Source organism: Microtus oregoni, unplaced genomic scaffold (genome assembly GCF_018167655.1).
Source record: "Microtus oregoni isolate MIOR12 unplaced genomic scaffold, Mior012 000005F_ref0000423, whole genome shotgun sequence".
NCBI lineage: Eukaryota > Metazoa > Chordata > Mammalia > Rodentia > Cricetidae > Microtus > Microtus oregoni.
In genome coordinates this window covers 34380152-34406710 of record NW_024543064.1, presented here as the reverse complement: position 1 = coordinate 34406710, position 26559 = coordinate 34380152, and the positions used below count along the sequence as shown (strand labels likewise).

Genomic DNA, 26559 nt, shown 5'->3' with positions numbered 1-26559 from the left:
AAATTCAAATTATAGTTGCTTCTGAAGAAGTTATACAGAGATGGTTGAAGGGATCTTAGATATAGTAAATAGTAATGATTAATTTTGAGTGATGGATATAAGCCATATAGATGAGTGTAGATATGTTATTCTTTGTACTTTGCCATATCCTCAAAAATAATTTTTAAAGCCAGGCAGTAGTGGTGCACACCTTTAATTTCAGCACTTGGGATCTCCATGAGTTTGAGGCCAGCCTGGTCTACAAGAGCTAGTGCCAGAATAGGCTCCAGAGCTACACAGAAAAACCCTGTCTTGAAAAACCAAAAAAAAAAAAAAAAAAAAGTTTTTTTTTAAAGCTGCTTAAATCAAACTTTGCTGTTACTATGTTTAAGTAACATTTCTTCCATCCAACCATGTATTAATCATGCTTATCAACATCCGATGAAATCAAATTAACACATTGGTTGATTCAAAATGAAATATTCTTTTTCTCTAATGTCTATCATCATTTTCTTTTCTTTTTTAATGAAATATTCTTTATGTGGCTTCCATTTTTAAAAAAATTATTTATCTTTATTTGCATTGGTGTTTTGCCTGAATGTATGTCTGTGTTAGTGTTAGATCTTGGAGCTACAGACAGGTGTGAGCCGCCATGTGGGTGCTGGGAATTGCACCCAGGCCCTCTGGAAGAGCAGTCAGTATACTATTAACCACTGAGACATCTCTCCAGTCCCACAGCTTCCATTTTAAGCATTATGGCTGGTGAGAATCATCCTTTACTTTGAAATGGTTTCTATCCCTACAAATCTAATAGTGGGATCAAGACAGACATTAAAAGAACACACACACACTCTGAAAAGAACGGGTGTTATGTGTGGTCCAAGATTCAAGGAGAGGCATTTAAGTAGTGATTGATACTTCATAGTGATCCAAGTATACTTGCAGACATAATGGCAACTACCCATTTATGAAAGAAGCAATTGACCTCTTTTTTTAATTCTTACAAGTTATATGCAGACATTGTTACCAGCTCCCTTTTACAAATCAATTGCGTCGTGATTAATACCACACAACTAGCAAGAGCGATTCATGTCTAAGTGACAGCCTGCAGTTTTCTGCCCCAGGCTTTCTTCTCTTCTTCTTTGTTTCTTTCTTCTTCTTTCTCCAGCTGAACTCAGCTATAGGAAGTCTTCTAACACAGTTCTTGGAACTTTTTAAAAGATGGAGTGATTAGTTTGTCAGCAAATTCTACGATTTGAGTAAAAGACATCAGTTACATCTCTGTGTTGCTTCTGGAGAAGCTACGGTCGTAGCTGTCATTCTTGAGCACCCACTAATGCACCTGGGTGAGAAGACACAGCAGTGAAGAAAATGGATACGACCTTCACGGCCACGGAGTTTACTCCTGGTTGGGCAGTTAGACAGTAAATAACAAGACAACAGCAACAACAACAAAACCGCATTAATTTTTAGGTAAGTAATTCAGGGGAATAGAAGGCAGACAAGAAAAACATAAAAATACCAGTTTAAATCAGAGGCAAGGATCAGAGAATTTTATTAAAAACTACACAGAAAGTGCTGTTCTTTCTTTCCATTGGATGCAAAGTGCTAAACCCCTCAAAAAGCCCCAGGAGGGTGCTGCTGCCTCAGCGGTGAGGTCCTGGCGCCCCATTGTTCGGACCGGCTGGTGGACTTGGCCAGTTTCTGAGCTGGCGGGGGGCGCCGACGCTATCTTATACTGTGGCATGAGAAGAGTTTTCCTCTCTCGAACTTTCTGATTCCACCCTCCACTCCCACCCCGGAGTCTTCCTTCCGAGCGTCTTTCTGCTCGGCTGGTGCTCCGTCAGCTGCGACAGTCGCCTGTCAATTCCGTCTTGCCGCAGGAGCCTGGTCTGGAGTTCTTTCCTCTCCTCATGCCCCGCAAGCCTATCTCTTCATGGCGACGGCTGGCGGCCGGGTCTTTTCACCGGGCCCCCTCTCCCCCGCCCCCGTTCCTCTCTGGCAGGCCGGGCGGCAGGTGGGCCGGAGGCACCTGGTCCCGGGCGCTCCTCGTCCCCGGCCGCCCCGCGCGAGCGCTCGGCTTGTGTTCCGGGCTGGCGGCGCCCGGAGCGCGCGGGCAGCCTGCGCTCGCTCCCGCGTCTCCTCGCGCCCGCGGCGGCCCGGACGGCGCGCGTCGCCTCGCGCTGCTCCTCCAGGCCAACCAGCGCGGGCCCAAGCGGCGCGAGCACGGGACCGGCCCCGGCTTCCCACTCGGGCCGGCGAGCTCGTGGGTTCGTTCGCCCCGCCCCCTCCCCACAGCGCCGCCGCTGGGCGCTTGCGCGGGGCGCGTGGCCGTGGCCGGGGTCTCCGCCGCAGCCCGAGCCGCCGCCTCCGCCTCAGTCAGTCAGTCAGTCCCCAGCAATGGCGGAAGGAGGTGAGCGAGAGGAGCTGCTCTCGCCGCCGCCGATCTCTCCGGCCAAGCGGCTGTGCTCGTGGCCCAGCCCGCAAGCTCACCACCCCCGCGGGACTCCCGGGGCGGCGGGCGGAGGGGTGGGGGTCGGTGGCGGCGGCTGCCTGGCCCCCGGGGCCCGCCCCCACCTGCAGCCCGAGTCCTTGCTGGACTGCGCCGCCAAGACGGTGGCAGAAAAGTGGGCGTACGAGCGTGTGGAGGAGCGCTTCGAGCGGATCCCCGAGCCGGTGCAGCGCCGCATCGTCTACTGGTCCTTCCCGCGGAATGAGCGGGAGATCTGCATGTACTCCAGCTTCCAGTACCGGGGCGGCCCGGGCGCCGGAGCGGCTGCCGGCGCCACGGGGTCTTCGCCGGTCGAGGAGGGGCCGCCGCCACCCCCGGGGACCGCCACTCCGGCCGGCTCCGCCCCCGGGGCCGCCGGGGCAGGCGCGTCCCCCGGGCTGGGCACTGGGACTGGCGTGGCGAGCGGCGTTGGCGGCGAGGGGCTGCCGTTCCGCCGGGGCATCCGTCTGCTGGACAGCGGCTCCGTGGAGAACGTGCTGCAAGTCGGTAGGTGCTGCCCGGCCCCTCTCCGTCCCCTGCCTCTTCTGCAGGTGCCTCCCAAGCCAGGGATCGCAACCCCGGCTTTCTGCCCAACTCCTGTGTCCCCGCCGAAGGATAAAAAAGTCACATAAAAAACTTTTCCTAACGTTTCCTTCAGGTCCACTTCTGTTCTTTCCCCTCACCGGCTGCCCCATTTCTTTTTGTTTGAAGAGCGAATAGGGGGTTCTCTCTCTCTCTCTCTCTCTCTCTCTCTCTCTCTTCCCCACACTAAAGGCATAAGGATGGGGAGATGGGTGCCCTTTTGGATGCAACAATTTTCGAAACGCGTTTTACTGATTTAAGTTTAGAGGAGAAGGGATCGTTAGTGAATCTGGAGAAATAGGTCTTAGAGGGAGAATTTGAGGGACAGGCTGTCACAGCCAATCTGTAGTTACAGCAGATTGAATCCGGGTGTAATTAACTTTCACATAGGAAAAAACAACAGAATACTGTGCATTTTAGACAATTTTAATTTTCCGTTTTAATATTTTTTCCCCTGGGCCAGTAATGCCTGGGAATCTAGGCTGCAGATTAACAATAACCGAAGATGGAAATGTGACAGCTTCTCTTCTCTACACCCCCATCCATGGGAAAGGGGGAAAAAAGCCACACAATCTGGAGTGGGGGCGGGGTCTGCCTTCCTTGTCAGACGGGGTAAATCAAAAGCCAGTCACGTTGGATGTTTCAAATGCTTTTCATTTAACACGTCTTCGATTCGCTTTTGTTTTATCTTTTTGTTTGTACAAAAATGGAAACTGGTTCTTTTCATCTACTCTTGTCTTGAGCTTCCAGTTAGTTTGCTAATCTTTTTAAGTATTTAACTAAAGTGTACCTGATTTGTGGAGTGATCAGGGAGAAAGGAAAAAACGACATTGTTTAACATTGATTCGCTATGCAGAATATTAAACCACTTTTGGGGCTTTTTAGATCATTATAGCATTCTGGGAGCACATATCCTTATGTATTTTATTGTACAGTATATGCTTTTATTTACTAAAGGCAATACTGATTTTTCTAAATAAGTTGAAAGGAGGATGTTTCACAGGGGCAGGCACACATCCATATACAAACCCAAGCATCTGGCTCTCTTCGCCCAAGGTAAAACCAACATATTCGGATTATTTCCCTTTGAAAACTGGTACATCACAGTGTTTTATATAGAACAGTCTCCTTCCAGTTATTGAGCGTGAATGAATTCTGTGTTTATTTTTTAAAAAGCGTACTATAATTCTTAAGTAAGTGTAAAATGCATATTTATTATGTGCCTGAATATAGGGACACTGAATTGAAAAGTTATGCTTATTTGAAAAATATCAGTGCTTTGTGTATACTTTAGAAAGAATGAGTTGGATAAATGGGTGATTATGATATACAACTTTAATATTGAAATATTGAAAATATGAAAATGAATATGGTTCATTTTGTTAATTTCTAAGCTTTAATCTTTCTGAGAGTTCAGAGCAGTTAACTCTAATAAAGATTCTTATTTAAAACATTTTAAATTGAAGAGTCGGTTTAAGTGGTTGTCTTCGGGACAGAAATGGATTTGAAAGCATTTCAAACTTGAAGGGAGCAAACAGGGCAGAAGAGTTTCTGTCCCTTCCCCCACCTCCCAGTGCTGGGGATTGAACCTAGGGCCTCTGGCATGCTAGGCAAACACACTACTACTGAGCTGTAACTCCAGCCCCAAGAGGTGCCTATTTTTAGAGTGATTAAAATGTCAAGTTCCAAGTGAAATCAGATTTAGAGGATGATCCAGATCATATTCAAATCACATATTCCTCTTTTTGTATCAGAGTTAGTGTATGGGGTGATGGACGTGTCCATGATCATTTCAGGGACCCCGAGAAGGACACAAACAAACATTGTCTCATTTATTTGGATTTCCTAGATAAAGAATGAATTACACTGCATTTGAGAACCAGGTGCTTTGAGTTTTTTATTTCTCTGACCTTAATTTGTCGTAGTAAGTATAGAAGAAGATATCTCATTTCATTATTTGAAGCATTTTGACGTTAATCACCTTGTAATATGAAAAACTAGAAGCCCATCCCTCTTAATGTTTTGTGTGACTTAATCCAGATGATCAGTTTTCTAAAAGCATTGCAAAGTGAGTCATTTGCATATAGTCTGATAGTAAATATTGTTCTCTAGCTTATAACGTCACTTTGAACTCAGTTTGATTCTTACATCCCACTAAGAATTCTCTGTACTTCCTTAGTGTTTCCAAGTTATAGTATGATCCTGGAATGAGGGGTTGTTAAAGGTAGAAAGGAAGAAACTTCCGGATAGTTCTATAATAACTGCATTTTATTCTTTTAATTTTGTTTTAAAGATTTATTTTATGTATACATGTGAGTGCCTGGATGTATGCATGATGCCCATGGAGGCCAGAAGAGGGTGTTGGAACCCCTGGAACTGGAATTATAGGCAATTGTGAGCCACCATGTGGGTGCTGGGAACTAAACCCTGGTCCTTTGCTAGAGCAGCATGTGCTCTTAACTGCTGAGCCATCTCTCCAGTCTTAAATTTTTGGTTGAGAAAAGGTTTTAATGTGTAGCTCAGGGTGGCCTCAAACTCGTCAATCCTCCTGCCTCAGTATCCTAAGTTCTAGGATCACAGACATGAGCCACCGAATTTTAAAATCCTTTAAAAGATTCACAATGGAAAAATTTGAAAGATATTTTTATTTTTTCATTAATTGAGTCTGTGTGTATGGGTGCATGTGCGTACATGTGCCATCAGTGTAGGGAGAGGGCACGTCAGATCCTCAGGAGCTAGAGTTATAGTGGTTTGAGTCACCCCATGTGGGTGCTGGGAACTGAGCTAAGGACCTCTATAGGAGCAGGCATCAAGCATTCTTAACCAATGAGCCATCTCTTCAGCCCCTTATAATGTGTTTTTGTTTATTTGTTTGTTTGTTTTTGTATAACAGAGTATACTCTTGTAAAACCAGCACTCAAGTGGAGGCAGGAAAATCTTGAGTTTGAGGCTAGCTTGAGTACATAGTAAGACTCTTAAACAAACAAAAAAATCACAACACAAAAGTTTTTAGAGAAAATAAGAGCAAACAAAACTTTTACGAAGACTATATAGGTTAAATCCTGTTACTTCAAATTACTTTCCCCAGGTTGACTAAATTCTGTAGCTTGTGAGTACTTTCCACTTAGAATCATTAGAAGTCAGTGTGCATGGGCGCTCTGTGGAAATATCACATTTTGAATGAGGACTAAAACTTCCTACCTTGATGTCAACAGAAAGGAGAAATGTAGGTTTATTATGTTTAAAGATATATTTCTTTACATAATAATACTGACTCAAAAATAATACCGATTCAGAAGAATTGTTCCTTTTAAAAGGGAAAAATTAGTCTTTTCATGTATTTATCTAACTTTGAAACTGTGTTAATAAATTTGCAATCTGATCCCTCAGTGTTCTGATTTTAAAAATGTTTTATTTGTGTTTTCTATGGATGCCAGTACTACCTTGTGAGGGATAGTTATAACTACAAAGCTAACGGTTGTAGTAGAAGCAGACAATTTCAGGAAATTATCCACAATTGAAGTCTATAATTATGTATTCTTGTGTATCATCAATAAAAATATCTATGAAGTTTTCTTGTGAATCTTTGCAAGTATAATAACTGTTCTTTTTGTTGTTGTTATTTGTTTTGTGATTTCTATAATGGAGTCCAGGCTAGGCAAGCAGTCTGCTACTGACTTACACCTGTAGCTCCAGTTAATGAATTTTATATGAAATTAATTTCTATATATAATATTGGGGAACACAAAAGATATTTAAACCTACTAGAAAGCTTTATAGTATCCTCTGTAAACTCGAATAGAATAGGTAAAATTACAATAAAATTTTGTAATGGAAATGGCTTAATTTATATGTAGAATATCACAAAAGGCAGCCGTATACCTTTAAGGAATATTTGGTGACATTAAATTTTCTTGTTTTTTGAGATAGAATCTTACTATGTATGCCTGGCTGGCCTGGAATTTGCTGTTTTTGTAGACCAGGCTGGCTCTGTACTCAGACAGATCTGCCTTTCTCTGTCCCACCAAGTACTGGGATCAAAGATGTCCCCCACTACATCCAACTCATTAAAAAAATAAATAAATTGTTACACTTATTTATTTGTGTGTGTGTGTACTTTATGAAATGATGTGTGCAGAAATCAGAGGATAATTTACGGGCACAGGTTCTTTGACGCCACTTTGATCCCGGGTATCAAAGTCAAGTTATTGGCCGTAGTGCTAAAGCCTTTATCTGTTGAGTCATCTCATGGTCTGGTAACATTTTTTTAGTGAAAAAGTTTATCAAGTTTTAAATCTTTTGGTTATTTCTTCTTATTTATTTATTTTTCAGAGTGAGTTCTCTCCTTCTTCCCTTATTGTATACATGGAGTTTTAAATTTTTTTTTTATTTGTGTGCATATGCCATGTGTGCATGTATATGTAGAAGCCAGAGGTCAGGATCAGGTATCATTCCAATACTTAGGAGAGCCTTTCACCTCTCCTCTCTTTAAAAAAATTATTATTATTATTATTATTATTATTATTATTGGTTTTTCGAGACAGAGTTTCTCTGTAGCTTTGGAGCCTGTCCTGGAACTCCCTTTGTAGACCAGGCTGGCCTCGAACTCACAGAGATCCGCCTGCCTCTGCCTCCCGAGTGCTGTATGTGTGTCTTTGCACATGTCAGTATGTACATGTGGGTGTTGGTGTCCTTGGATTCTGTGAGTTACAGATGGTTGTGAGCTACCTGTCATAGGTGCTAGGACTTCTGCAAGAGCACTATGTACTCTTAACTTCTCTCTAGTCCCCACCTTGTTTTTTGAGACAAGCTCTTTTACTAAAAGCTGGGGCTCATGGCTTAGGCTAGGTTGACCTGACCAGCCAGCAAGACCCTGGTCTCTGTTTATTGCTGATTGCAAGTCCACACCATGCTTGGCTTTCTCCGTGGGTGCAGAAACCTGTACTTGCAAGGCAAGCACTTTATTGCCCAAGCCATCTTCCTGGCTCTGTACGTGCATGTTAGTGTTCAGTAAGTGAACATTCAGTAAGGAAATGAATGTTGAGTGGACTTTTCAGTGTTGTGAAACTGATGGACTGTTGCCGGTGCACCTGTAGGCCCAGCTACTCAATAGGCTGAGCTAGAATAGCTTGAGTCCAGGAGTTCCTGACAGCACAATGTAAAATAGCAAGACTTCTTTCTCAAAAGAACCAGCCAACCAACCAGCCAACCAACCAACCAGCCAACCAACCAGCCAACCAACCAGCCAACCAACCAGCCGACCAACCAGCCGACCAACCAGCCGACCAACCAGCTGACCAACCAATCAGCCCACCGAGCAAACAGTCAATCAATCAAGCAAACAAAAAAATAATATACCCACATTCAGAAAAACAAAAATCAGCAGCAAAAAATCTGAAAGGAGAAGAGAGAGAAGCCTGAATTTTTAGTGTGAGTATTGTCATAGGGAGTGGTGAGGAAAACTCCAAACTTGCCCACGTAAGAAATGGATGAGTATTACAGCATCATATGTGAAGTGAATTATTTTTTCTAAATATAAGAAATTATTTCTTATAAAGATGGCCATCTCAGGAATAGAGTTTTAGATCTTAAAGATAATGGACAAACTAAAGAGAGTAGACTTCCTTTCAGAGGTTACCGTTAGGGCAGGTGCTGGGCTGAGCGCTCGAGTACTCGCCTCGTGTGCAGGTTCTGGATTCAGCTCCCAGTGCCACAAGTTTGAAATGTTTTGTGTTTTGGTCATCCTTATTTATTTCACAATACAGTTTTACACAGAACACTAGAAGAACTTTTCTTTGCATTTTACAGGAAAACTTGAAACAGGCAGTTTCTTTAATCAAAGTACATCCACAATTTTAAACATAAGTACTACTGAAATGTGAGTTTAAAGCCTAGTTTAAAGTCATCACTGAAGAATGCTGGAAATTGATTTATGCCTATGTGAACCAAGTAATTTTTCCTACTTCAGCAATGGTTATGAAGCTGGACATGGTGGCACATACCTTTAACTGAGTACTCTAGAACAGCGGTTCTCCATCTATGGGTCGCAACTCCTTTGGGGTTGTCAGTTGACCCTTTCATGGCCTAAGACCACTGGAAAATACATATCTATATTGCGATTCATAACACTAGCAAAATTGCAGTTATGAAGTAGCAACAAAAATAATTTTATGGCTAGGGTCACCACAACATGAGGAACTGTATTAAAGGGTTGAAGCATTAGGAAGGTTGAGAACTACTGTTGTAGAGTCTGAGGCAGGAGGGTCAGGAGTTCAGACTCATCCTGAGCCATATGTTGAGTTTGAGGCTAGCCTGAGCTACATGAGAAACTATCTCAAAACAGCACCTCCCACCCCTACTCCCCATCTCCACAAACAACAACAACAACAAAACCCCACAAAAACACAAAAACCCACATGCCTATGAAAACTCAAGGCATTAACTGGTGGTATTCATTTTGGGTTAGGGTTTTAAATATGGGACTATATACTGAAAGGTCAGTGGTTCATACAACAAAAAGTGAATTTCATGGTTATGGGTTTATCTCAGTGGCAGGGAGGGAAGGCTTGGCAGAAATGTGTAAAGGACTATGGTTCAAACCCATTTCTTTTTCTTTTCTTTTTCTTTTCTTTTCTTTTCTTTTTTTTTTTTGAGGCAAGGTTTCTCTGTGTAGCTTTGGCTGTCCTGGAACTCACTCTGTACCCAGGCTGACCTTGAACTCATAGAGATCCACCTACCTCTGCCTTCTGAGTGCTAGGATTAAAGGCACCTGCCACCACAGCCCATCCTCAAACCCACACATTTTTTAGGAGACAATAATTCATCTTTTTTTTTTCCCAAGGCTAGGTGCACACCATGGTACCTGGCACTGGGTCACTTTTATGTGAATTTTCTGTCATGTAGTTTGTTTATAAGCTAATTTCTTTCCTGTAAAGGCAGTGTACTTCTTGGTCATTTTTAACCTGCCCTTGAGTGTATGGTAAGAAACCATAGTCATTTTGGTATTAACATTTAGCATTTGTCCTGGTTAGATTTATTTTATTTTATTTTTTTGTCAGCTTGACACAGTCAGCATCATCTGGGGAAAGGAAACCTTAATTGAGAATATGCCTCCAACGGATTGGCCTGTAGGCGGGTCTGTGGGACATTTTGATTAATAATTGATTTGAGAGGGCCCAGCCCACTGTGGGCATTGCCACCCCTGGACAGGTGTTACTGAGTTGTCTAAGAAAGCAGCCTGAGCAAGCTACAGGGAACAAGCCAGAAAGCAGCATTCCTTGGTCCCTGCTTCAGTTCCTGCCTTGAGTTCCTGTTCTGACTTTCTTTCATGATGGCCTACAACTGTAACAATCACATCTTCCTTGAGTTGCTTTTGGTCATGGTCTTTATCACAGCAGAGAAAACCAAACTAACACAGCATTTGTGATCATATGCAAAATTATTCTGTGATACTTTTAATAATAATATGTATCCTCTGATTTTGATTTTCAGTATAACTTTCTCTCCCTTAGAGAGATTAATGTAATTTGTCCTAAATGGTGTTCAGGAAACATGTAGTCATAATTTTCTTTTTTTGAGGCTCCCAACCAGCTCTCCAAATAAAGACATGGAGGCTTTTTTAAAATCATGAATGCTCAGCCTCAGCCTAGGCTTGTCCCACTAGCTCTTTTAACTTAATTTAACCTGGTTTATCATCTACATTTTGCCTTAGGGTTTTTTAACTTTCATTCTGTATGTCCTACTTTTCTGCTTCCTCTGTGTCTGTCTATCTGGCCCCTGGTGTCTCCCTATTGTCTCTTTTTCTTTCTTTCTTGAGCCTGAATTCCTCCTCCTACATATTCTTCCTGCCAGAAGTTTTGCCTATACCTCCTTCCTCAATATTGGCCAGTCAGCTTTTTATTAGATGAATCAGTTGCTTTAGATAGGCAAGGTAAAACAGCAACACATCTTTTCATAATTAAACAAATGTAACACATCTTTATACACAGTTAAACAAATATTCTAAAACAGAATTTTTTAAATCTATGTATTTATTTTAAGGTAACTTCTCATTTTGTAGCCCAAGTTGGCTTGGACTTCATTGCAATCCTCCTGCTTCAGCCTCTTGAGGTCTTAAGAGTATAGGTGTGAGCCACTGTACCTGTCTAACAAATGTTTATTGAGTGAAAGAACAGTCATGTGCCATTTTTATATTTTATAGTATAGGTATACCTCTTAATTAATTTATATGTGACTAGAGTCTGAAAGATATGCCGACATTTTATGGCTTAAACTTTGGATATTTCTAATTTTTTTTTTTTTTTTTTGGTTTTTCGAGACAGGGTTTCTCTGTGGCTTTGGAGCCTGTCCTGGAATTAGCTCTGTAGACCAGGCTGGCCTCGAACTCACAGAGATCCGCCTACCTCTGCCTCCCGAGTGCTGGGATTAAAGGCGTGCGCCACCACCGCCCGGCGGATATTTCTAATTTTTAAAACGTGTATTTTGAAAGAGGTGGTTTGTTTTTAACTAGTTCATTGTTATTTATTGAATTAACACATAGTTAACTTACTTCATGTAAGGATCAGTAAATAATTTTTTACCAGCTTTTGATAGAATTGTTTCTAACAAACTTTGTATTCTTCCTTTAGAGTCCAAACTAAGGTTGAAAATGCTAAGTCCTAAGGTTCTAAGGATTACATTGTTACCATTTTAAATTAGGCAAGTTATAAATTCAATGGGTACTTGACTCTAAGTCTCTGAAACTTGATTTTTTTTTAAATTATTGTTCTTTTTTGTTTGCTTGCTTTTTTGCTTCTTTTTCCTTCCTTATAAGGATTGGGTAAATGTGGTCCTGGGGCTGTTTAAGCAGAAGATGAAGTACCTGACCCATGGTGTTTTCTTGTTTCAAAGACAGTTATCTGGATACTTACATTAGTTCTTAGAGAAGTGGGAATTAAAATCCAAGGAAATACCTACTCTACACATAAACGACGTTAGTTAGTCACACTGGGTAAAAGCAAATCTTCTTGGAAAGGAAAGGGGACCACTGGGCGTGGTAACATACACCTTTAATCCTAGCACTCTGGAAGCAGAGGCAGGTGGATCTATGTGAATTCAAGGCCAGTCTGGTGAAAATAGTGAGTTCCAGGCCAGCTAGGGCAACATAGTAAGACCTTGTGCCTCTCTCTTTCTCTCTCATTTTGGTTTTGGTTTTTCAAGATGAGGTTTCCCTGTGTAACTCTCCCTTTCCTGAAACTCTCTCTGTAGACCAGGCTGGCCTCAAACTCAGAAATCTGCCTGTCTCCACCTCCTGAGTGCTAGGATTAAAGATGTGTGCCAGCACTTCCCATTGAGACCTTGTCTCAAAAAAGAGGAAGCTCTGGTTGACAAATAGTTGAGAAACAGCAAGGACTGGACGCTATTTGTGCAGTTATGTAGAGAACAATTAAAAACGATATATTGGGCTCCTGTTGGAAGAGAAAATCTGATCATACTTACCTCTTCATCTAGGTCAGTATTCAGAGAGTGGGTTTCTTGTTGAAATCCAGAATTTGTTGGGTGGAAAATATATATCCATAACATTTGGATGGAGCCAGGTGTTGGTTGCTCAGACCCAGAAGGACTAGTTAATCCTTGAAGGAAACAGCATTGAACTTGTTTCTCATGCAGCTGCTTTTATTCTGCAAGCCACATAGTTAAAAGTGAAGGGTGTCAGAGTTCGGGTGTAGGTCAGTGGTGGAGGGCTTGCCCTGCACATGTGAGGCACCAGATTAATCAACAATAACAGTGGACAGTGTCAGAAAAATTCAGAGGGTATCTGTTTCCACGAAAAAGGGGCAGATCTGCGGATGAGGAGTAAGTTCTAAGCGTTGTCTAGCTACAGAAACAAGATTATGGATTAAAAAACTAATTTGTGATAGGTTAGAGATGTAGTAAAAGATCTTTACTGGATTAGGGAAAGGAAAAAATTATGGGTCTAATCTTGGTTTCACAATAAAATCACATGACTTTTTTTTTTTAATGATCATGTTCAGGATCATGTTCAAGTTAATTAAGTTAGAATCGATTGAGAACAAAATTTTAGAATCAAATCAAAACAAAACCTGTCCAGAGAAAGAAAATTAGTTTGTGGACCTCGCATATGGAGGCTGACTGAGCTCCATCTCTGCCCTGCCAGATCTTCTGTGAGCAGCTGTGTATGAGAAACACCGCTCTTGAACACAGAACTTCATTATTAGTGTTGTCCTGTGTGCTGTCGACAGTCAAAGCAGCTGGCAGTTTTGCCAACTTAAATGTTGCCTGCATGTGTGTCTGTGTGAGGGTGTTGGATTCCCTAGAACTGGAGTTATAGACAGTTGTGAGTCACCATGTGGGTGCTGGAAATCGAACCCAGGTCCTCTGGAAGAGCAGCCAGTGCTCTTAACTGCTGAGTCATCTCTCCAGCCCCATGTTTCTGTCTTTTAAATCTGCAAAGTACATCCATTTTTGCCATTGTAGTCATTATCAAAAGACCCTAGTATTAGTGTGATACCACGCTACGAGTTTCTCATGCTTGTTCATTCATTCATTTATAAAACTCAATATTTTTAATGTTCTTCAAAAAATAGAAGTTAATTTCTATATCATAAGGAATTTGGAACTTAATTCAGGATGCATATGTACGATAGTCTTTAATGCAATGTTTTATAAAAGTAGGTGTGATTATAGAGACAAAGTAGAGAGTGTGACCCTGCAAAATGGAAAAAGTTGAATATATTTCAACTGTTTTAATGTAATTCAACTATTTTAACATAATTCTAACTATAAGAAATTTTAAGGGGCTGGAGAGATGGCTCACCAGTTAAGCTGCTCCTCCAGAGGACCTGGGTTCGATTCCTAGTACCCACATGGCAGCTCACAGCTGTATGTAACTGCAGCCCCAGAGCTTCTGACACCCTCACTCAGACATACATGCAGACAAAACACCAGTGACACAAAATAAAAATTATAAAAGGAAATTTTAACATTACAGCTAATATTGCAATAAAGATTAGGAAAATTGTTTGTTGTCATAAGTTTGATTAACCTTTTATGGAATTCCTTTTGAATGACATAAGGCCTGCTAGTTCCCTACTATGTAGCTAGTTGATCCAAAGGGACAATATTGACAAGAAAGATGTCAGAAACATTATCAGATAGGAATAATTTTTCTAAAAATAAGCATTACAGATTTCTATTTTTATAATAGTTTTATTATTATTATATAATTTTTATTTTTCTTTTAAAGATCATTACAGCTTTTAAGTACAACAGCCTTTTGTACATCCATTCACTATATTATACTCTGCAAGCAATGCACTGTTTTATTTTGAAAACTTTGAAAATACATTTTCCTTTATTTATTGTTTTAGTGAAGAAAACCTGTAGTATTAATCAATTTATTAATAGCCTGCCTGTTTTTATTTTGCTTAAATCTAATAACACCTGATAAGCCAATCTGTCAAACATCAAACCTCATCAATATTATTAGTATAAAAAACCTTTTCGATATTATGGCTCCCTAAAACGAAGAACTAATTTTCTGTTTAATATGGAGCCTATTGAGCAAAACTGGCTGGCCAGCCAGCCCCAGGGCTCTGTCTTGTCTCCTTAGCACTGTTTTCAGGTGTTTAGGCCACGTTCTTGGCTTTTTTATGTGGGTTCTGGGGTTTGAACTAAGGGGTGAAGATGGCATGGAAAACAATTTATGACTGAGTCATCTCCCCAGTCCTCCAAATCTTCTGCTCAAAATCATGTTATTGTACGCTTTCCTATCCCATGCCTTTGTAAGATACTCTGATGTGTGTGTATGCAATTCTGGGTCATTATTATGTTTGTTCCTCAACTGTAAATGAATAAAATAATGCTATCTGAGGTTGGAGAGTTGGTTCAGTAGTTAAAAACACTTGGTGCTCTTGCAGAGTACTGGAGTTCAGTTCCCAGCACCTATACGAGGCAGCTCAAAACAACCTGTAAATCCAGAGCCAATGAATCAGATACCCTCTTTAAGCCTCCATGGGTACCTGCATATGTGAAGCATTCATTAACATGTTCACATGCACACAGAGTAAAATGTTTTAAAACTGATGCTACATCACAGATTGTTTTGATAATTAAATTCATTAATAGTAAGCTGTTAGAATGAGGCCCAGCATAGAAACTGTGGAGTACTCATTATTACTGTAATAACCCTTACATACATTGTTGCATAGTCTTTATTTGTTCCTTTCCCTTCACCCCATCTCTGAAGCTTTTATAGTGTGACAGGTACTCTCATTCTCTAAATTAAAATTGGTCTCTTAAGGTTACTAGTGACCTCATGATGGCCAAACACAGCATCCTTTCCCAGCCCTTGGTTCTTTATGACTTCTACAGAATTTTCTATAGTCTGTTACTCCTTCCTTTTGAAATATTTGCTCAATAGGTATTTGTTGTGTAATAGTTCCTCAGAGATTGAAACATTCCATCCTGTAAGGAAGCTCTTTAAGAAGGAAGGTAAACAACTGAAAATAACTTCAGGAAGTCTCTGAAACTGACCAGATTTACTAGGCTCCACCTTGCCAGATTAAGGAAAGAAAAAAAAACAGCTGAGAGTCCTTCTCAGACTGTGGAGAAGCTGAATTACAAAGAAGAATCAGTCAAGCCAAGCTGCAAAGAAAACTCTTGAGACCAGATCAACTGCCTGGAAGAACCTTTTGAGGCACTTGGAAAGGATGCTCTCGAACCTGCTGAACCACCTGTAGGCTGTGTACTGTGCTTCTGGTTCCCAACTTTTATCCTGGGCTGGGCTTTGGGGATGCAGCTGTCTTTTGAGTTATTTCTGCTCCTGTAAGCCCTCACATATTTTCCTGTAAGTAACCCAAGTAAAACGCATAGTTCACCAAGTTAGACTTTGGTGGTATCTGTAGTTTGGTCTATCCTGGGCTCATTATCTTGGCATGGGTAGGTGCTTCCCCAGGAAAAGTTTTATCATGCAACAGTATTTATTTATTATACATATAATATTCTGCCTCCATGTATGCCCGCATGCCAGAAGAGGGTACCAGACCTCATCCCAGATGGTTGTGAGCCACTATGTGGTTGCCGGGAATTGAACTCAGGACTTCTGGAAGAGCAGCCAGTGCTCTTAACCCCTGAGCCATCTCTCCAGCCCTGTGCAACAGTATTTAAAACCAATACCTGTAATAAAGGATTAATAGCCAGAATATAAAGAATATCAGAACTCAACTCATATATGAGAAAAAGGTTGAAAAACATTTCTCCAATAAAAATATAAAAATAACTAATAAATATGAGAAATTTTACATCACTAATCAGTAAGGAAATGACAGTTAAGTTCACGATGAGACACTTATTAGAATGAATATAATTGTTATTAATTTATCAGTTCTATCTCTTTCAGTGTGTGTATTTGACTGTCAGTCTTTTCCTTCTTTTTGGGGGTTGGTGGTGCTGGAGATCAAATGCAGTGCATTGTACATACTAGGCAAGGTCTCTACCACTAAGCTGTTTCTCTGGCTCCGGGGTTTTATTTATTATTAAACTGTACTCCCAAATACAAGCAAGAATGTTGAGTAATCCTAACCCTTTGGAAGTTTAAAGTGGTATAGTTGCTCTGGAACTACATGGTATATTGGTATGATGTTCGCACCAAAAATAAAATAGAATTACTATACAACCCAGTAGTTCTAGTTCTGGATCTATAACCCAGAATAACTGAAATCAGGAACTTGAACAGGTATTGATATAGCCATGTTTAGAACAGCATTATTTATGATCACTATGCTGACTATTTTGACATCTTGCTATAAGATAGAATCATCTGGGAAGAAAGAATTTCATTTGAGAAATTATCTCGATCAGACTAACTTTTTGTGGAAAAAAGTGGGGCATTTTCTTGATTAGTGATTGATGTGGGAGGGCCTAGCCCACTATAGGGTAGGTGGGCCTATAATGAATATCTAAATTGTTCCAGTATAATAAAAACTTAGAAGTCAGAAATTGAGACAAAGACCTGACAAACCAAGGACAGTGGTGAGTTAGTCGTCTGACCCTTTCTCTACATTTTCCCCCAACCACCAGCCCTGGAAATACTATCTTCTCTCTTCCTGTCCTCTCTAGTAGACCTTGCCAGTCCTCCAAGAACTCTATGGCTAATCCTAGTTATCCAGTTGCCAACTCTGTCTTTTGATTTAAGGTGACTTTATTGGCACAGTAGAATGGTCGTATGAACAATCCTCCCACAACATTTCCACTTTTTGTCTAAATAAAAAGTTTTTAGCACTAACACAGTGAAACTATATATAATAAGAACAATTATCAAGTAAGAAATACATTCACAATGTTTAGTTCATTCGTATTTTGCAAAATCAGAGAAAATACTCTATTATATGTCTTATCTTGGTGAGTCCAGTTTTGAACCAATTTACTTTCTATTACAACTAAGAACAACTGTAACTATAACTAATCTTCAACACTTTTAGAGACCTGAGAAGGATATAATATTGCTTGATAATCAAGAAGTGCAGAGCAAGCAAGTTCCAAAACTAAGAAACTACATAGACATCTGGTTGCCTGGATAGTCACCCCAGGTTTCTCTGCAACACTAGGGCATCCATATTCAGCCTACATGCCTAAAATATCTGACAGACTTTTCTGTGAAGCAAGAATTTTGAAGGACTCTTTTACCTTGTCTTGGCAAAGTTTGGCAGTTGCTTTTTGTGTCCTGCTTGTCCAGTTTGGGTAGTATACTGTCGACAAGTTGAGGCAAGGGCAGTTTCTTTGCCCAGGGGCTAACTTTGCCACAAATGAAAGCAAACTCCATATGGAGGTTGGAGGTTCTTTGATGAACATCATCCCCCCCACCTTTTTTTGGAGTAAATTGGCGTTGCCAAGAACAGACATATCTCACTGTCATGAAAAGCTTTATGTTACTAAAATGTTAAAATGCCATATTCCATAGGTCTCTGAAGTGTTTGAGGACTACCTATCTATTTAAATATGTCTCTGATTGACCTTGAAAACATACATAACATGACCATAAGTTTGATTGTTATAGATGACTACTAATCTGTATTTCTTTATTATCCTACATAGCTTTCAAAGACTAGAAGTTTACATAACGTTTTTTTTTAAAGATTTTATTTATTTATTATGTATACAACATTCTGCCTCGATGTATGCCCGCACACCAGAGGAGGGCGCCAGATCTCATTACAGATGGTTGTGAGCCACCATGTGGTTGCTGGGAATTGAACTCAGGACCTCTGGAAGTGCAGCCAGTGCTCTTAACCTCTGAGCCATCTCTCCAGCCCTACATAACATTTTAAAATGAGCTGCATAGGTACAATACCTCAAACAAAAGTAGGAACACATATATGGTATATAACAAAAATAACCTTAAGTTTGTATCAATATACAAAAATCCATACCAATATAAAATTAGAGATTAGTAGTGGCTTTTTTAGTTTGAAAATAGATTCTTTTATCCTATAATTTCTTTTTCCTTTCAGAAGGATATCCCTGAATCTAATTTTCTTGCTTAGTTTCCTTCCTGACTATGACCAATAACTTGTGACCAACCCTCCTAAATGATGACAAGCATTCATTGAACAACCAAAAATCACCTACCCCACCTACTTGGAGTATAGGCATCGTTTTCTTAAAATTACTTCCTGTTGTCTGGGGGATATGACATCTTTAGGGGATACTGAAAAAAATTGAGATAAAGATCAATATCTGGTAGAGCTAGCTGTTGTCCAGCCTTGGTGTGATGGGAAAGCGCAAGGCTTATCTGAAGTTCTAAGTGGAGTGGTCTACGAGGCTGGACCATCTCAACTAACTGCTTTGAAGTTGTTCTGAGCTGTCTGTAGTCTGAAGCTGATCTTTGGGTAGTGTTTATCAGTTTAGTGGCAATATTACAATCCAGGTGGATTCATCATGGTGGGGCTCCAATGCCCTATGGAGACTTCAAAGGTTGCTGTTAGGAATCATATTTTACTTAACATTTTAAATGTTATATGCAACAGATCTCAGAGGGGTTAAAGGACCACAGTTTGTTAAATACATCTGGGGTACACAAACTTATTTCCTGCTTACATGCTTCAGACTCAAGCCTGAAATCACATACAGGAAGCTAGAAGAAGCCTATTTATAGAATCAATTTGTACTTTGTATGACCATTAATATCATGACAGAAGGCTTAAATATATATATATATATATTAATCTTATAAATTTTGAGATATTATTTATACCTTAAGAAAGATTAAATAATCAAAATTAAATCAAAGGATTATGAGATTAGTGATACTAGAATAATCCCTAATTTGGTTTTTCTTCTTTTGAATACCAGGTGACCCTTCTGACACAAGACAGAGATTCTGGGTTTTCCTTTAACAAGAATACTTGGGTTTAGAGAGGAGAGAGCCGTGCTACAACTCCAAAGCCAGCTTTAATTTTTAGAATTGGGACTACCAAAAGACCATTGGCTTTATATGTCTGTAGAGAACAGTAGAGATGAAACAATTAGGAAGATTTATCAGATTTTGTCCAGTTGGAAGTGTACTATATACCACTTTTGGGGGGGGGACTTTTTTTTCTGGATTATTTGTCCTTCTTCAGATGTTTCATTTTGTCCAGTGATCTTAAGATTCCTTAGGTGGGTGCTTTTGCTTTTCTGGAAAGAGAAAAATAAAACTGTTTCCCTGTTTGACAGGTTGAATGGACACACTGTTTGATGAACCATCACATCTCATAATAAAGAGATCTCTCCTGTTCGTATATAATCTTTTATCAACTTCGATGATATCCATAGCTTTTCTTCTCGTGGAAAAAAAAGCAAAACCTCTTTCCCAGTGTAACACATATCCTGGTTTCCATTCTGAGGTTAACACATTCTTAAAGTGTACAGGCTGATTTAGTTCGTTTTTTTTTTTCTACTATCCAGTGTCTCTCTGCAGCTGTTGGTCCTTTCTCATTAGCCTTGAAATTAGAGTTAATAAAGCATTGTGTAATCCATCTCTGGTGGTCTTTATTACCGCCTTTCTGTTTATTAAGAATGTCTTTTAAAATGTGATTCGCTCTTTCTATAACTGCTTGTTCTGTAGGATTGTGTGGTATACCTATAATGTGCTTTATGTTGTAATATGCAAAATGTTTCATTTTGCTAGAGGCACATGCTGGACCATTGTCAATATTAATTTGTACAAGTATTCCCTGTTACAAATGGTCATAACTTCTAATAAACATGAAATTATAAAATGAGCCTTTTCAGAACTTAAAGCAGTTTCCCATTGAAATCCTGAATATGTATCTATGGTATGGTGCACATATTTTAATTTTCCAAACTCCACAAAATGAAGCATATCCACTTGCCAGATTCCATTTATTTGCATATCTTTTGGATTACTTTCTTTGGAGTTTAGTTATATAAAGAACAAGTAGAAATTTTCCTTATTTCCTTGGCTTGTTACCAAGTAATAGAAAAATCTTTCTTTAAACCTTTGCTCTTAACATGGAATTCTGAGATTTCTAGCACATTTCCTACCCGTAGCTGATCAATTTCAACATTACCGTATGCTAGAAGGCCTGGTAGACCCATATGGGTTCTCATTTGTTTTTTATATAAGGGATGATTTCTATTTTTGATTATTTCTTGCAATTGAATAAGCAACAAAGTTAATTCTGAATCATCTGGAATAAGTTCAGTGGCTTCAATATATAAGACATCTCTTTCTGCATATTGAGAGTCAATAACTATATTAAAAGGGTCTGGAGAATCTAGTAATATGAGAGTAGCATATAATTCTGACTTTTGAACAGAATCATAAGTGCTTTGAGACACTTAAATTTCCTGACTTATAACCTGCCTTTCTTCATTTATTTGCAACAGTATAGAAGAATGTAGGGGCTCCAGAAATTGGTGTTCCTCTCACAATGTGAGGAAGGACCCAATTAGTTCTTTTTAAAACTGAAGTCTCATACTTTGGGGATATTTGCTGCTAATCTCTCCCAAGAAATTGCTGCAAGCTCTTTGCCAGTGTTCATTTTCTGTCCATAATGAGACAATTTCAGTATTAGTAAAAGTATTACAATTTCCGCTGAGTCTATTCCTTTTAGTTGACGAAGTCTCAATTTTCCTTTCGGAATCAATTCAGAAACCTTTTCTACATAGATCTTTAATCTTTTTTACTCTGTTTGTATGGTAAAAAAAAAAATCCATTCTAAGATATTATCTTCTCTCTGCTTAAGAATTCCAGTAGGAGAATGTGTAGAGGGTAGTATGACCAAGATCCAGTCAAGCTCTGGATCCAATCGATCCACATGTGTATCCTGTAATTTCTTTTCTACGAGAGCCAATTCTTCCTCAGCCTCAACTGATAATTTTCTTGGACTGTTTAAGTCTTTATCACCTTGTAAAGTTTGAAATAATTTACTTAGCTCTTGAATTGTTAATCCAATTGTGTGCCATATTGAATATCTCCTAGCAATTTTTGAAAATCATTATGAGTTTGTAATTGCTCTCTCCTTATTTGCACTCTGTGGTTTAATTTTTTGTAAACCTATATTATATCCTTGGTAATTAATAGAATCTCCTCTTTGTATTTTTTCAGGAGCAATTTGTAATCCCCAACAAGGCAAATTTTTTTTTTACTTCTTCAAACATTTTTTTCTGAGATATCCGCTTCTGAATCAGGTAGTAAGATATCATCAAAATAATGGTAAATTATAAATTGAGGAAACTTTTATGAATTATTTCCAATGGTTATTATATAAAATATTGACACAAGGCAAGGCTGCATAATATCACTTGTGGAAGAAATTTCCACTAGTACCTTTTAACAGGCTGATATTATTATAAGTAGGCACTATTAAGGCAAATTTTTCTCTGTCTTGCTCTTGTGAAGGTATTATAAAAAAAAAAGTCTTTTAAATCAATCACTATAATAGACCATTCTTTAGGTAATAGAGAAGACAAGGGAATTCCAGACTGTAAAGAGCCCGTTGGTGAATTACCAATGGCTCTTAGATCTGTTACCATTTCCCATTTTCCAGATCTTTTAAATAGCAAATATAGGAGAATTCCAAGGATTGGTCAGTTTATTATGTTGGGCATTTAGCTTTTAGCTGTTCCTGTATAGCTGTGATAATGCCTGTAAGTTTTGTGATGTCACAGGTCACTGTTCTGCCCAGACAGGTTTGTTGGCTATTTTAAAGTAGGGCTGTTGGTATCTTTGAAAAATTAGCAGCTGTTGTGCCCTGCTTATGTACAACCTGAGCAGTCTGTGACCGTTCTTGATAATACTTTTAATATTTCTCTCAGTTTGTTTTTGAGATTGGAGAAAGGTTAATTTGTGTTTTCCATTGCTGTAATAAATCACATCCCCATAAATTTATTGCTATGTTAGCCACATATGGTTTCAATTTTCCTATCTGTCCTTCTAGTCCTATGCATTCAACCCATTTTGTCGAATGTTTTACCTGAGATAAAGTTCCAGGCCCTAGAAGCTGAACATTTACCTCCAGAAGAAGCCAATCTGGATGCCAAGATTTTGACGAAATTATTGTTACATCTGCACTTATGTCTACTAAACCCTCAATTTCAGTGCCATTTACATGTATTTTTAGCTTTGGTCTCTGATCATTTATAGCAAATTGCCAAAATACTTGTTTTCTGATCTCTCCTGAACCTTTTGTTTTATCTATTGTAGTATTTTGTCTTTGGTCATATCCAGAGCAGTACAGTTTTTTTAACAATAGTTATTATAAGTCTTTTAATTGCTGTATGGATGAGTTTCTCCTATGCTGACAGGGAATGATTGAGCCAGATTTGATATTGGGGCCTGCAGGAGGCCCCTCAGGACATTTCTTTTTTTATTGATCTTTATTGAGCTCTACATTTTCTCTGCTCCCCTCCCTGCCTCTCCCCTTCCACCTTCAAACCTCCCCCAAGGCCCCCATGCTCCAAATTTACTCAGGAGATCTCGTAAGGACTAGTAAGTCCTTTTTTTTTTTTTTCAAGAAAGAGCTTAGTAACTTAGGAGCCTGTCCTGGAACCCAGAACTTGCTCGTAGATCAAGTTGGCCTCACAGGAATCTGCCTGCCTCTGCCTCCCGAGTGCTGGGATTAAAGGTGTGTGCCACCACTGCCTGGCCTGAATAATAAGTATTTCTAAGGCTTTTATCTTAATAGTCAAATTATATTTGGCACAGTTGCCCAACCACTTTTTAAAGGATATGAATTACCAAACTGGTAATAATTATGATTGACACTATGTCAATCCCCATAGTTATTTTTTTCCATTTGCAAGCCATCCATAGTATCATTAAACAGCATCCTAAATCCCTGCATTGTGATATTTCCAATTCTTAATATGAGAAAGATTTTCCTTTTTTTTCTAAACCTAATTCCCCACTTAATAATTCCCAAGTATTTTACCATATCCGATGATGCTATCAGCATAGGTAGAGCTGTTTCTGGGGTAATCAGCTGCAGTGATGAGGTTCGACTGTGCTGGCACAGAGTGTGGGTGTGGCAGGGCACACTGTAACTGCTCACATGGTGTACTGGGAGGGGAGTGAGCTGTCTGAAGAGCTAATGTTAGGAAACCAGTGGGAGAAATCCATGTGTTGCTGGGATGCAACGTGGGATAGGACTGCCCCTCCTGTTGCTAGTGGTGGCTCACTGTTGCTGCTCAGCACGGCTGGGTAGTGGACACTGGTGGTGCATTGCCTGGCCCCTTGGCAGCTTGCAGTGGTGGCAGCAACAGTAAAAGTCTGAGCCCTGATCAGGTTTCAGGGTGGCTGACCTGGTCTGGGCTGGTGGCCCAGGGAGGGAATCTGGGGGAGGCCTTCATGGTGAGAAGTGAGGGCACAGTCTGGCGGTGGGACAGCTAACCCCAGTGGCATTTTGGTGCCAGGGGTAGGGTTGAAAGACTGCCAAGGACTCCCACACACACACGGAAAAATAGGTTCGAACAGCCTGTGGGGAGAGAGATAAAGCAAACTGCTACAGCGGTAGTGATGGCGGCATGGCAGGTCCACCACCTCGGTGTGGTTTAATAACACCATGTGTTGGTCACCAGATGTATGAATATCAAAATTGTTACAGTATAATAAAACTCGGGAGTCAGAATTGAGATAAAGACCTGATTAATTCAAGGAGTCAATTGGCTGACCCTCTCCATATTTTTCCCCAACCACCACCCTGGAAAATTCCCTGGAAATCTTCTCTCTTCCTCTCCTCTCAAGCAGACCTCCTCAGTCCTCCAAGAACTCTATGGCTAATCTCAGTCAGCCAATCGCTGACTCCATCCTTTGGTGCAGTGTGGCTTTAGTGGCACAGTGGAAACAATTCTCCTACAACATGGACCTAGGTTGTGTAAGAAAGCAGCTTAGTGATTTTCAGAGACTGGACTAACAATGATTACTCATGGATTTCTCATGAAAATGTTTTCTTCTGTATCATAAAAGTGTTTCTTCTAAACTGTGTGGTGGTGGCGCACACCTCCAATCCCAGCACTCGGGAGGCAGAGGCAGGAGGATCTCTGTGAGTTCGAGGCCAGCCTGGTCTACAAGAGCTAGTTAGTTCCAGGGCAGCTAGGACCGTAACACAGAGAAACCCTGTCTTGAAAAACAAAAAACAAACAAGAAAGTGTTTCTTCTAGATCATAAAAGTAGATACTGGCAATAACTATACAAATTCCACAAATATATCAAATAGTGATATATTGCTTTAAATTGGCGAATCTTATGACATGAATTATGCTGCTATAACGGTGTTACCAGAAAAGCAGGTGTCCTCCCCTCCTCAGAGAAGAACCTAAGATACTCTGTTTCACTGGGAATGAGGTCTAAATTTCTAATCACTGTATCTAGAGACCTGTGCTTAGATTCTAATTCTATCACTTTTTAGCTGTGAAATTTTGGTCAAGTTTTTATGCTGATTCAGTTTTTTTTTCTTTCTTTTCTTTTTTTTCTTTCTTTTCTTTTTTTTTCTTTCTTTCTTTTTTTTTTTTTTTCCAGAGGCAGGGTTTCTCTGTAGCTTTGGAGCCTGTCCTGGAACTAGCTCTTGTAGACCAGGCTGACCTTGAACTCACAGAGATCCGCCTGCCTCTGCCTCCCAAGTGCTGGGATTAAAGGTGTGTGCCACCACCGCCCGGCCAGTTTTCTTGTCTATAAATTAGGCATACAAAATCATGTTAAATGAGTTCACATATATAAGTAGCTCAGCATTTCTTAACTGTTGTAGGAGTACCATCAATGCAACGGTATCTTACCTTGCTTTCTTTCTCCCTCGCTTCCTCTTTCCCTCTCTCCCTCCCTCCCTCCCTGCCTCCATCCCTCCATCCTTTCTTTTTTTTTTAATTTTTCCAGACAATGTTTCTCTGTGTAACAGTCCTGGTTGTCCTGAAACTCATTCTGTAGACCAGGCTGGCCTCAGACTCAGAGAGCCACTTGTCTCTGCCTCCCAAGTGCTGGGATTAAACATGTGTGCCACCACCACCTGGCCTTACCTTGCTTCTTTTTAAAAAAAAAACAAAAGAATTTTATATGTATTTATATCATATGTATACGTAGTGTGCTTTGATTAAGTCTACCCCTTAATTCTGTCTTCTCTAACTGCTCCCTCATCCCCCCATTTCCTCCCAGTTTCACGTGTTCTTTTTAAAAGCCTAATGAGTCCACTTAGCGCTGCCTGTGTGTGCATCGGTGTAGGCTCTCTCCTGAACTATGGATAACCTGTCAGGGGCCACCGTGAAGAAAATAGACTCTCCCTCTCCCAGCAACTGTCACTTGCCAACAGCTTTTCAGCCAGGGGTGGGATTTCTTGACCATCTCTCAAATCTATGCTGGGAGTTTGTCTGGCTTGATCTTGTGCATCTAGTAGTCACGGCCTCTGAGTTCTTTTGTGCAACTCCCCTGTTGTGTCCAGAAAACACTGTTTCATTGTAGTAACCCACCCTTTCTTCTGCGGTGATCCCTGCAGCATCGACGGCCCATTTAGGACTGGGCACGCAGTAGTCTCTCATTCTCTACACGTTGATCAGTGTGGGTCTCTGTGTTAACCACATCTACTGCAGAAAGAAGCTTCTCTCTCCTTGTCTCTTAAAATTCCTTCTGTTCTTAAAAAAAGTATTTCCTTATCTATTTAGTTGAATTAAAATTATTTTTAGCTTTTTGTGTTTTTTTTAGCAATTATTTATTGAATACCAATGTGTTAGGTTTTAGTTTATTCCCTGAAGATACAACAGTGAACAAAAAGAGATATTTTGTATTTATCTCCCAGGGTGCACATTTCAGGGAGGTGATAAACACTTTCTATCTTTAGCTTGTGTCATAATTGTTTGTTGTAAGTGTTGTCCTTCCTTCTTGTCTGCAAACTCCCAGGACAAGGTTTCCATCCTACAGTACATTAAGTAGTGTCCCTTGTAGGCTCCATAATATACTTTATTGCTTTATTTTTGCTGTGCTAGGGCTTCTTGCTACAATCATCTGGGAATAGGGAACC

The 26559-nt window shown here is 40.1% G+C and overlaps 1 protein-coding gene across 1 annotated transcript in view; it reads left to right on the top strand.

The window, feature by feature from the left end:
• Window positions 1-2379: 2379 nt before the first annotated feature.
• Window positions 2380-26559, top strand: part of Zswim5 (zinc finger SWIM-type containing 5) — a 103881-nt gene continuing 79701 nt past the window's right edge. The window contains exon 1 of the mRNA XM_041652771.1: window positions 2380-2977. Within this exon, the coding sequence (XP_041508705.1) occupies window positions 2380-2977 (598 nt within the window). The remainder of the gene's footprint in view (window positions 2978-26559) is intronic.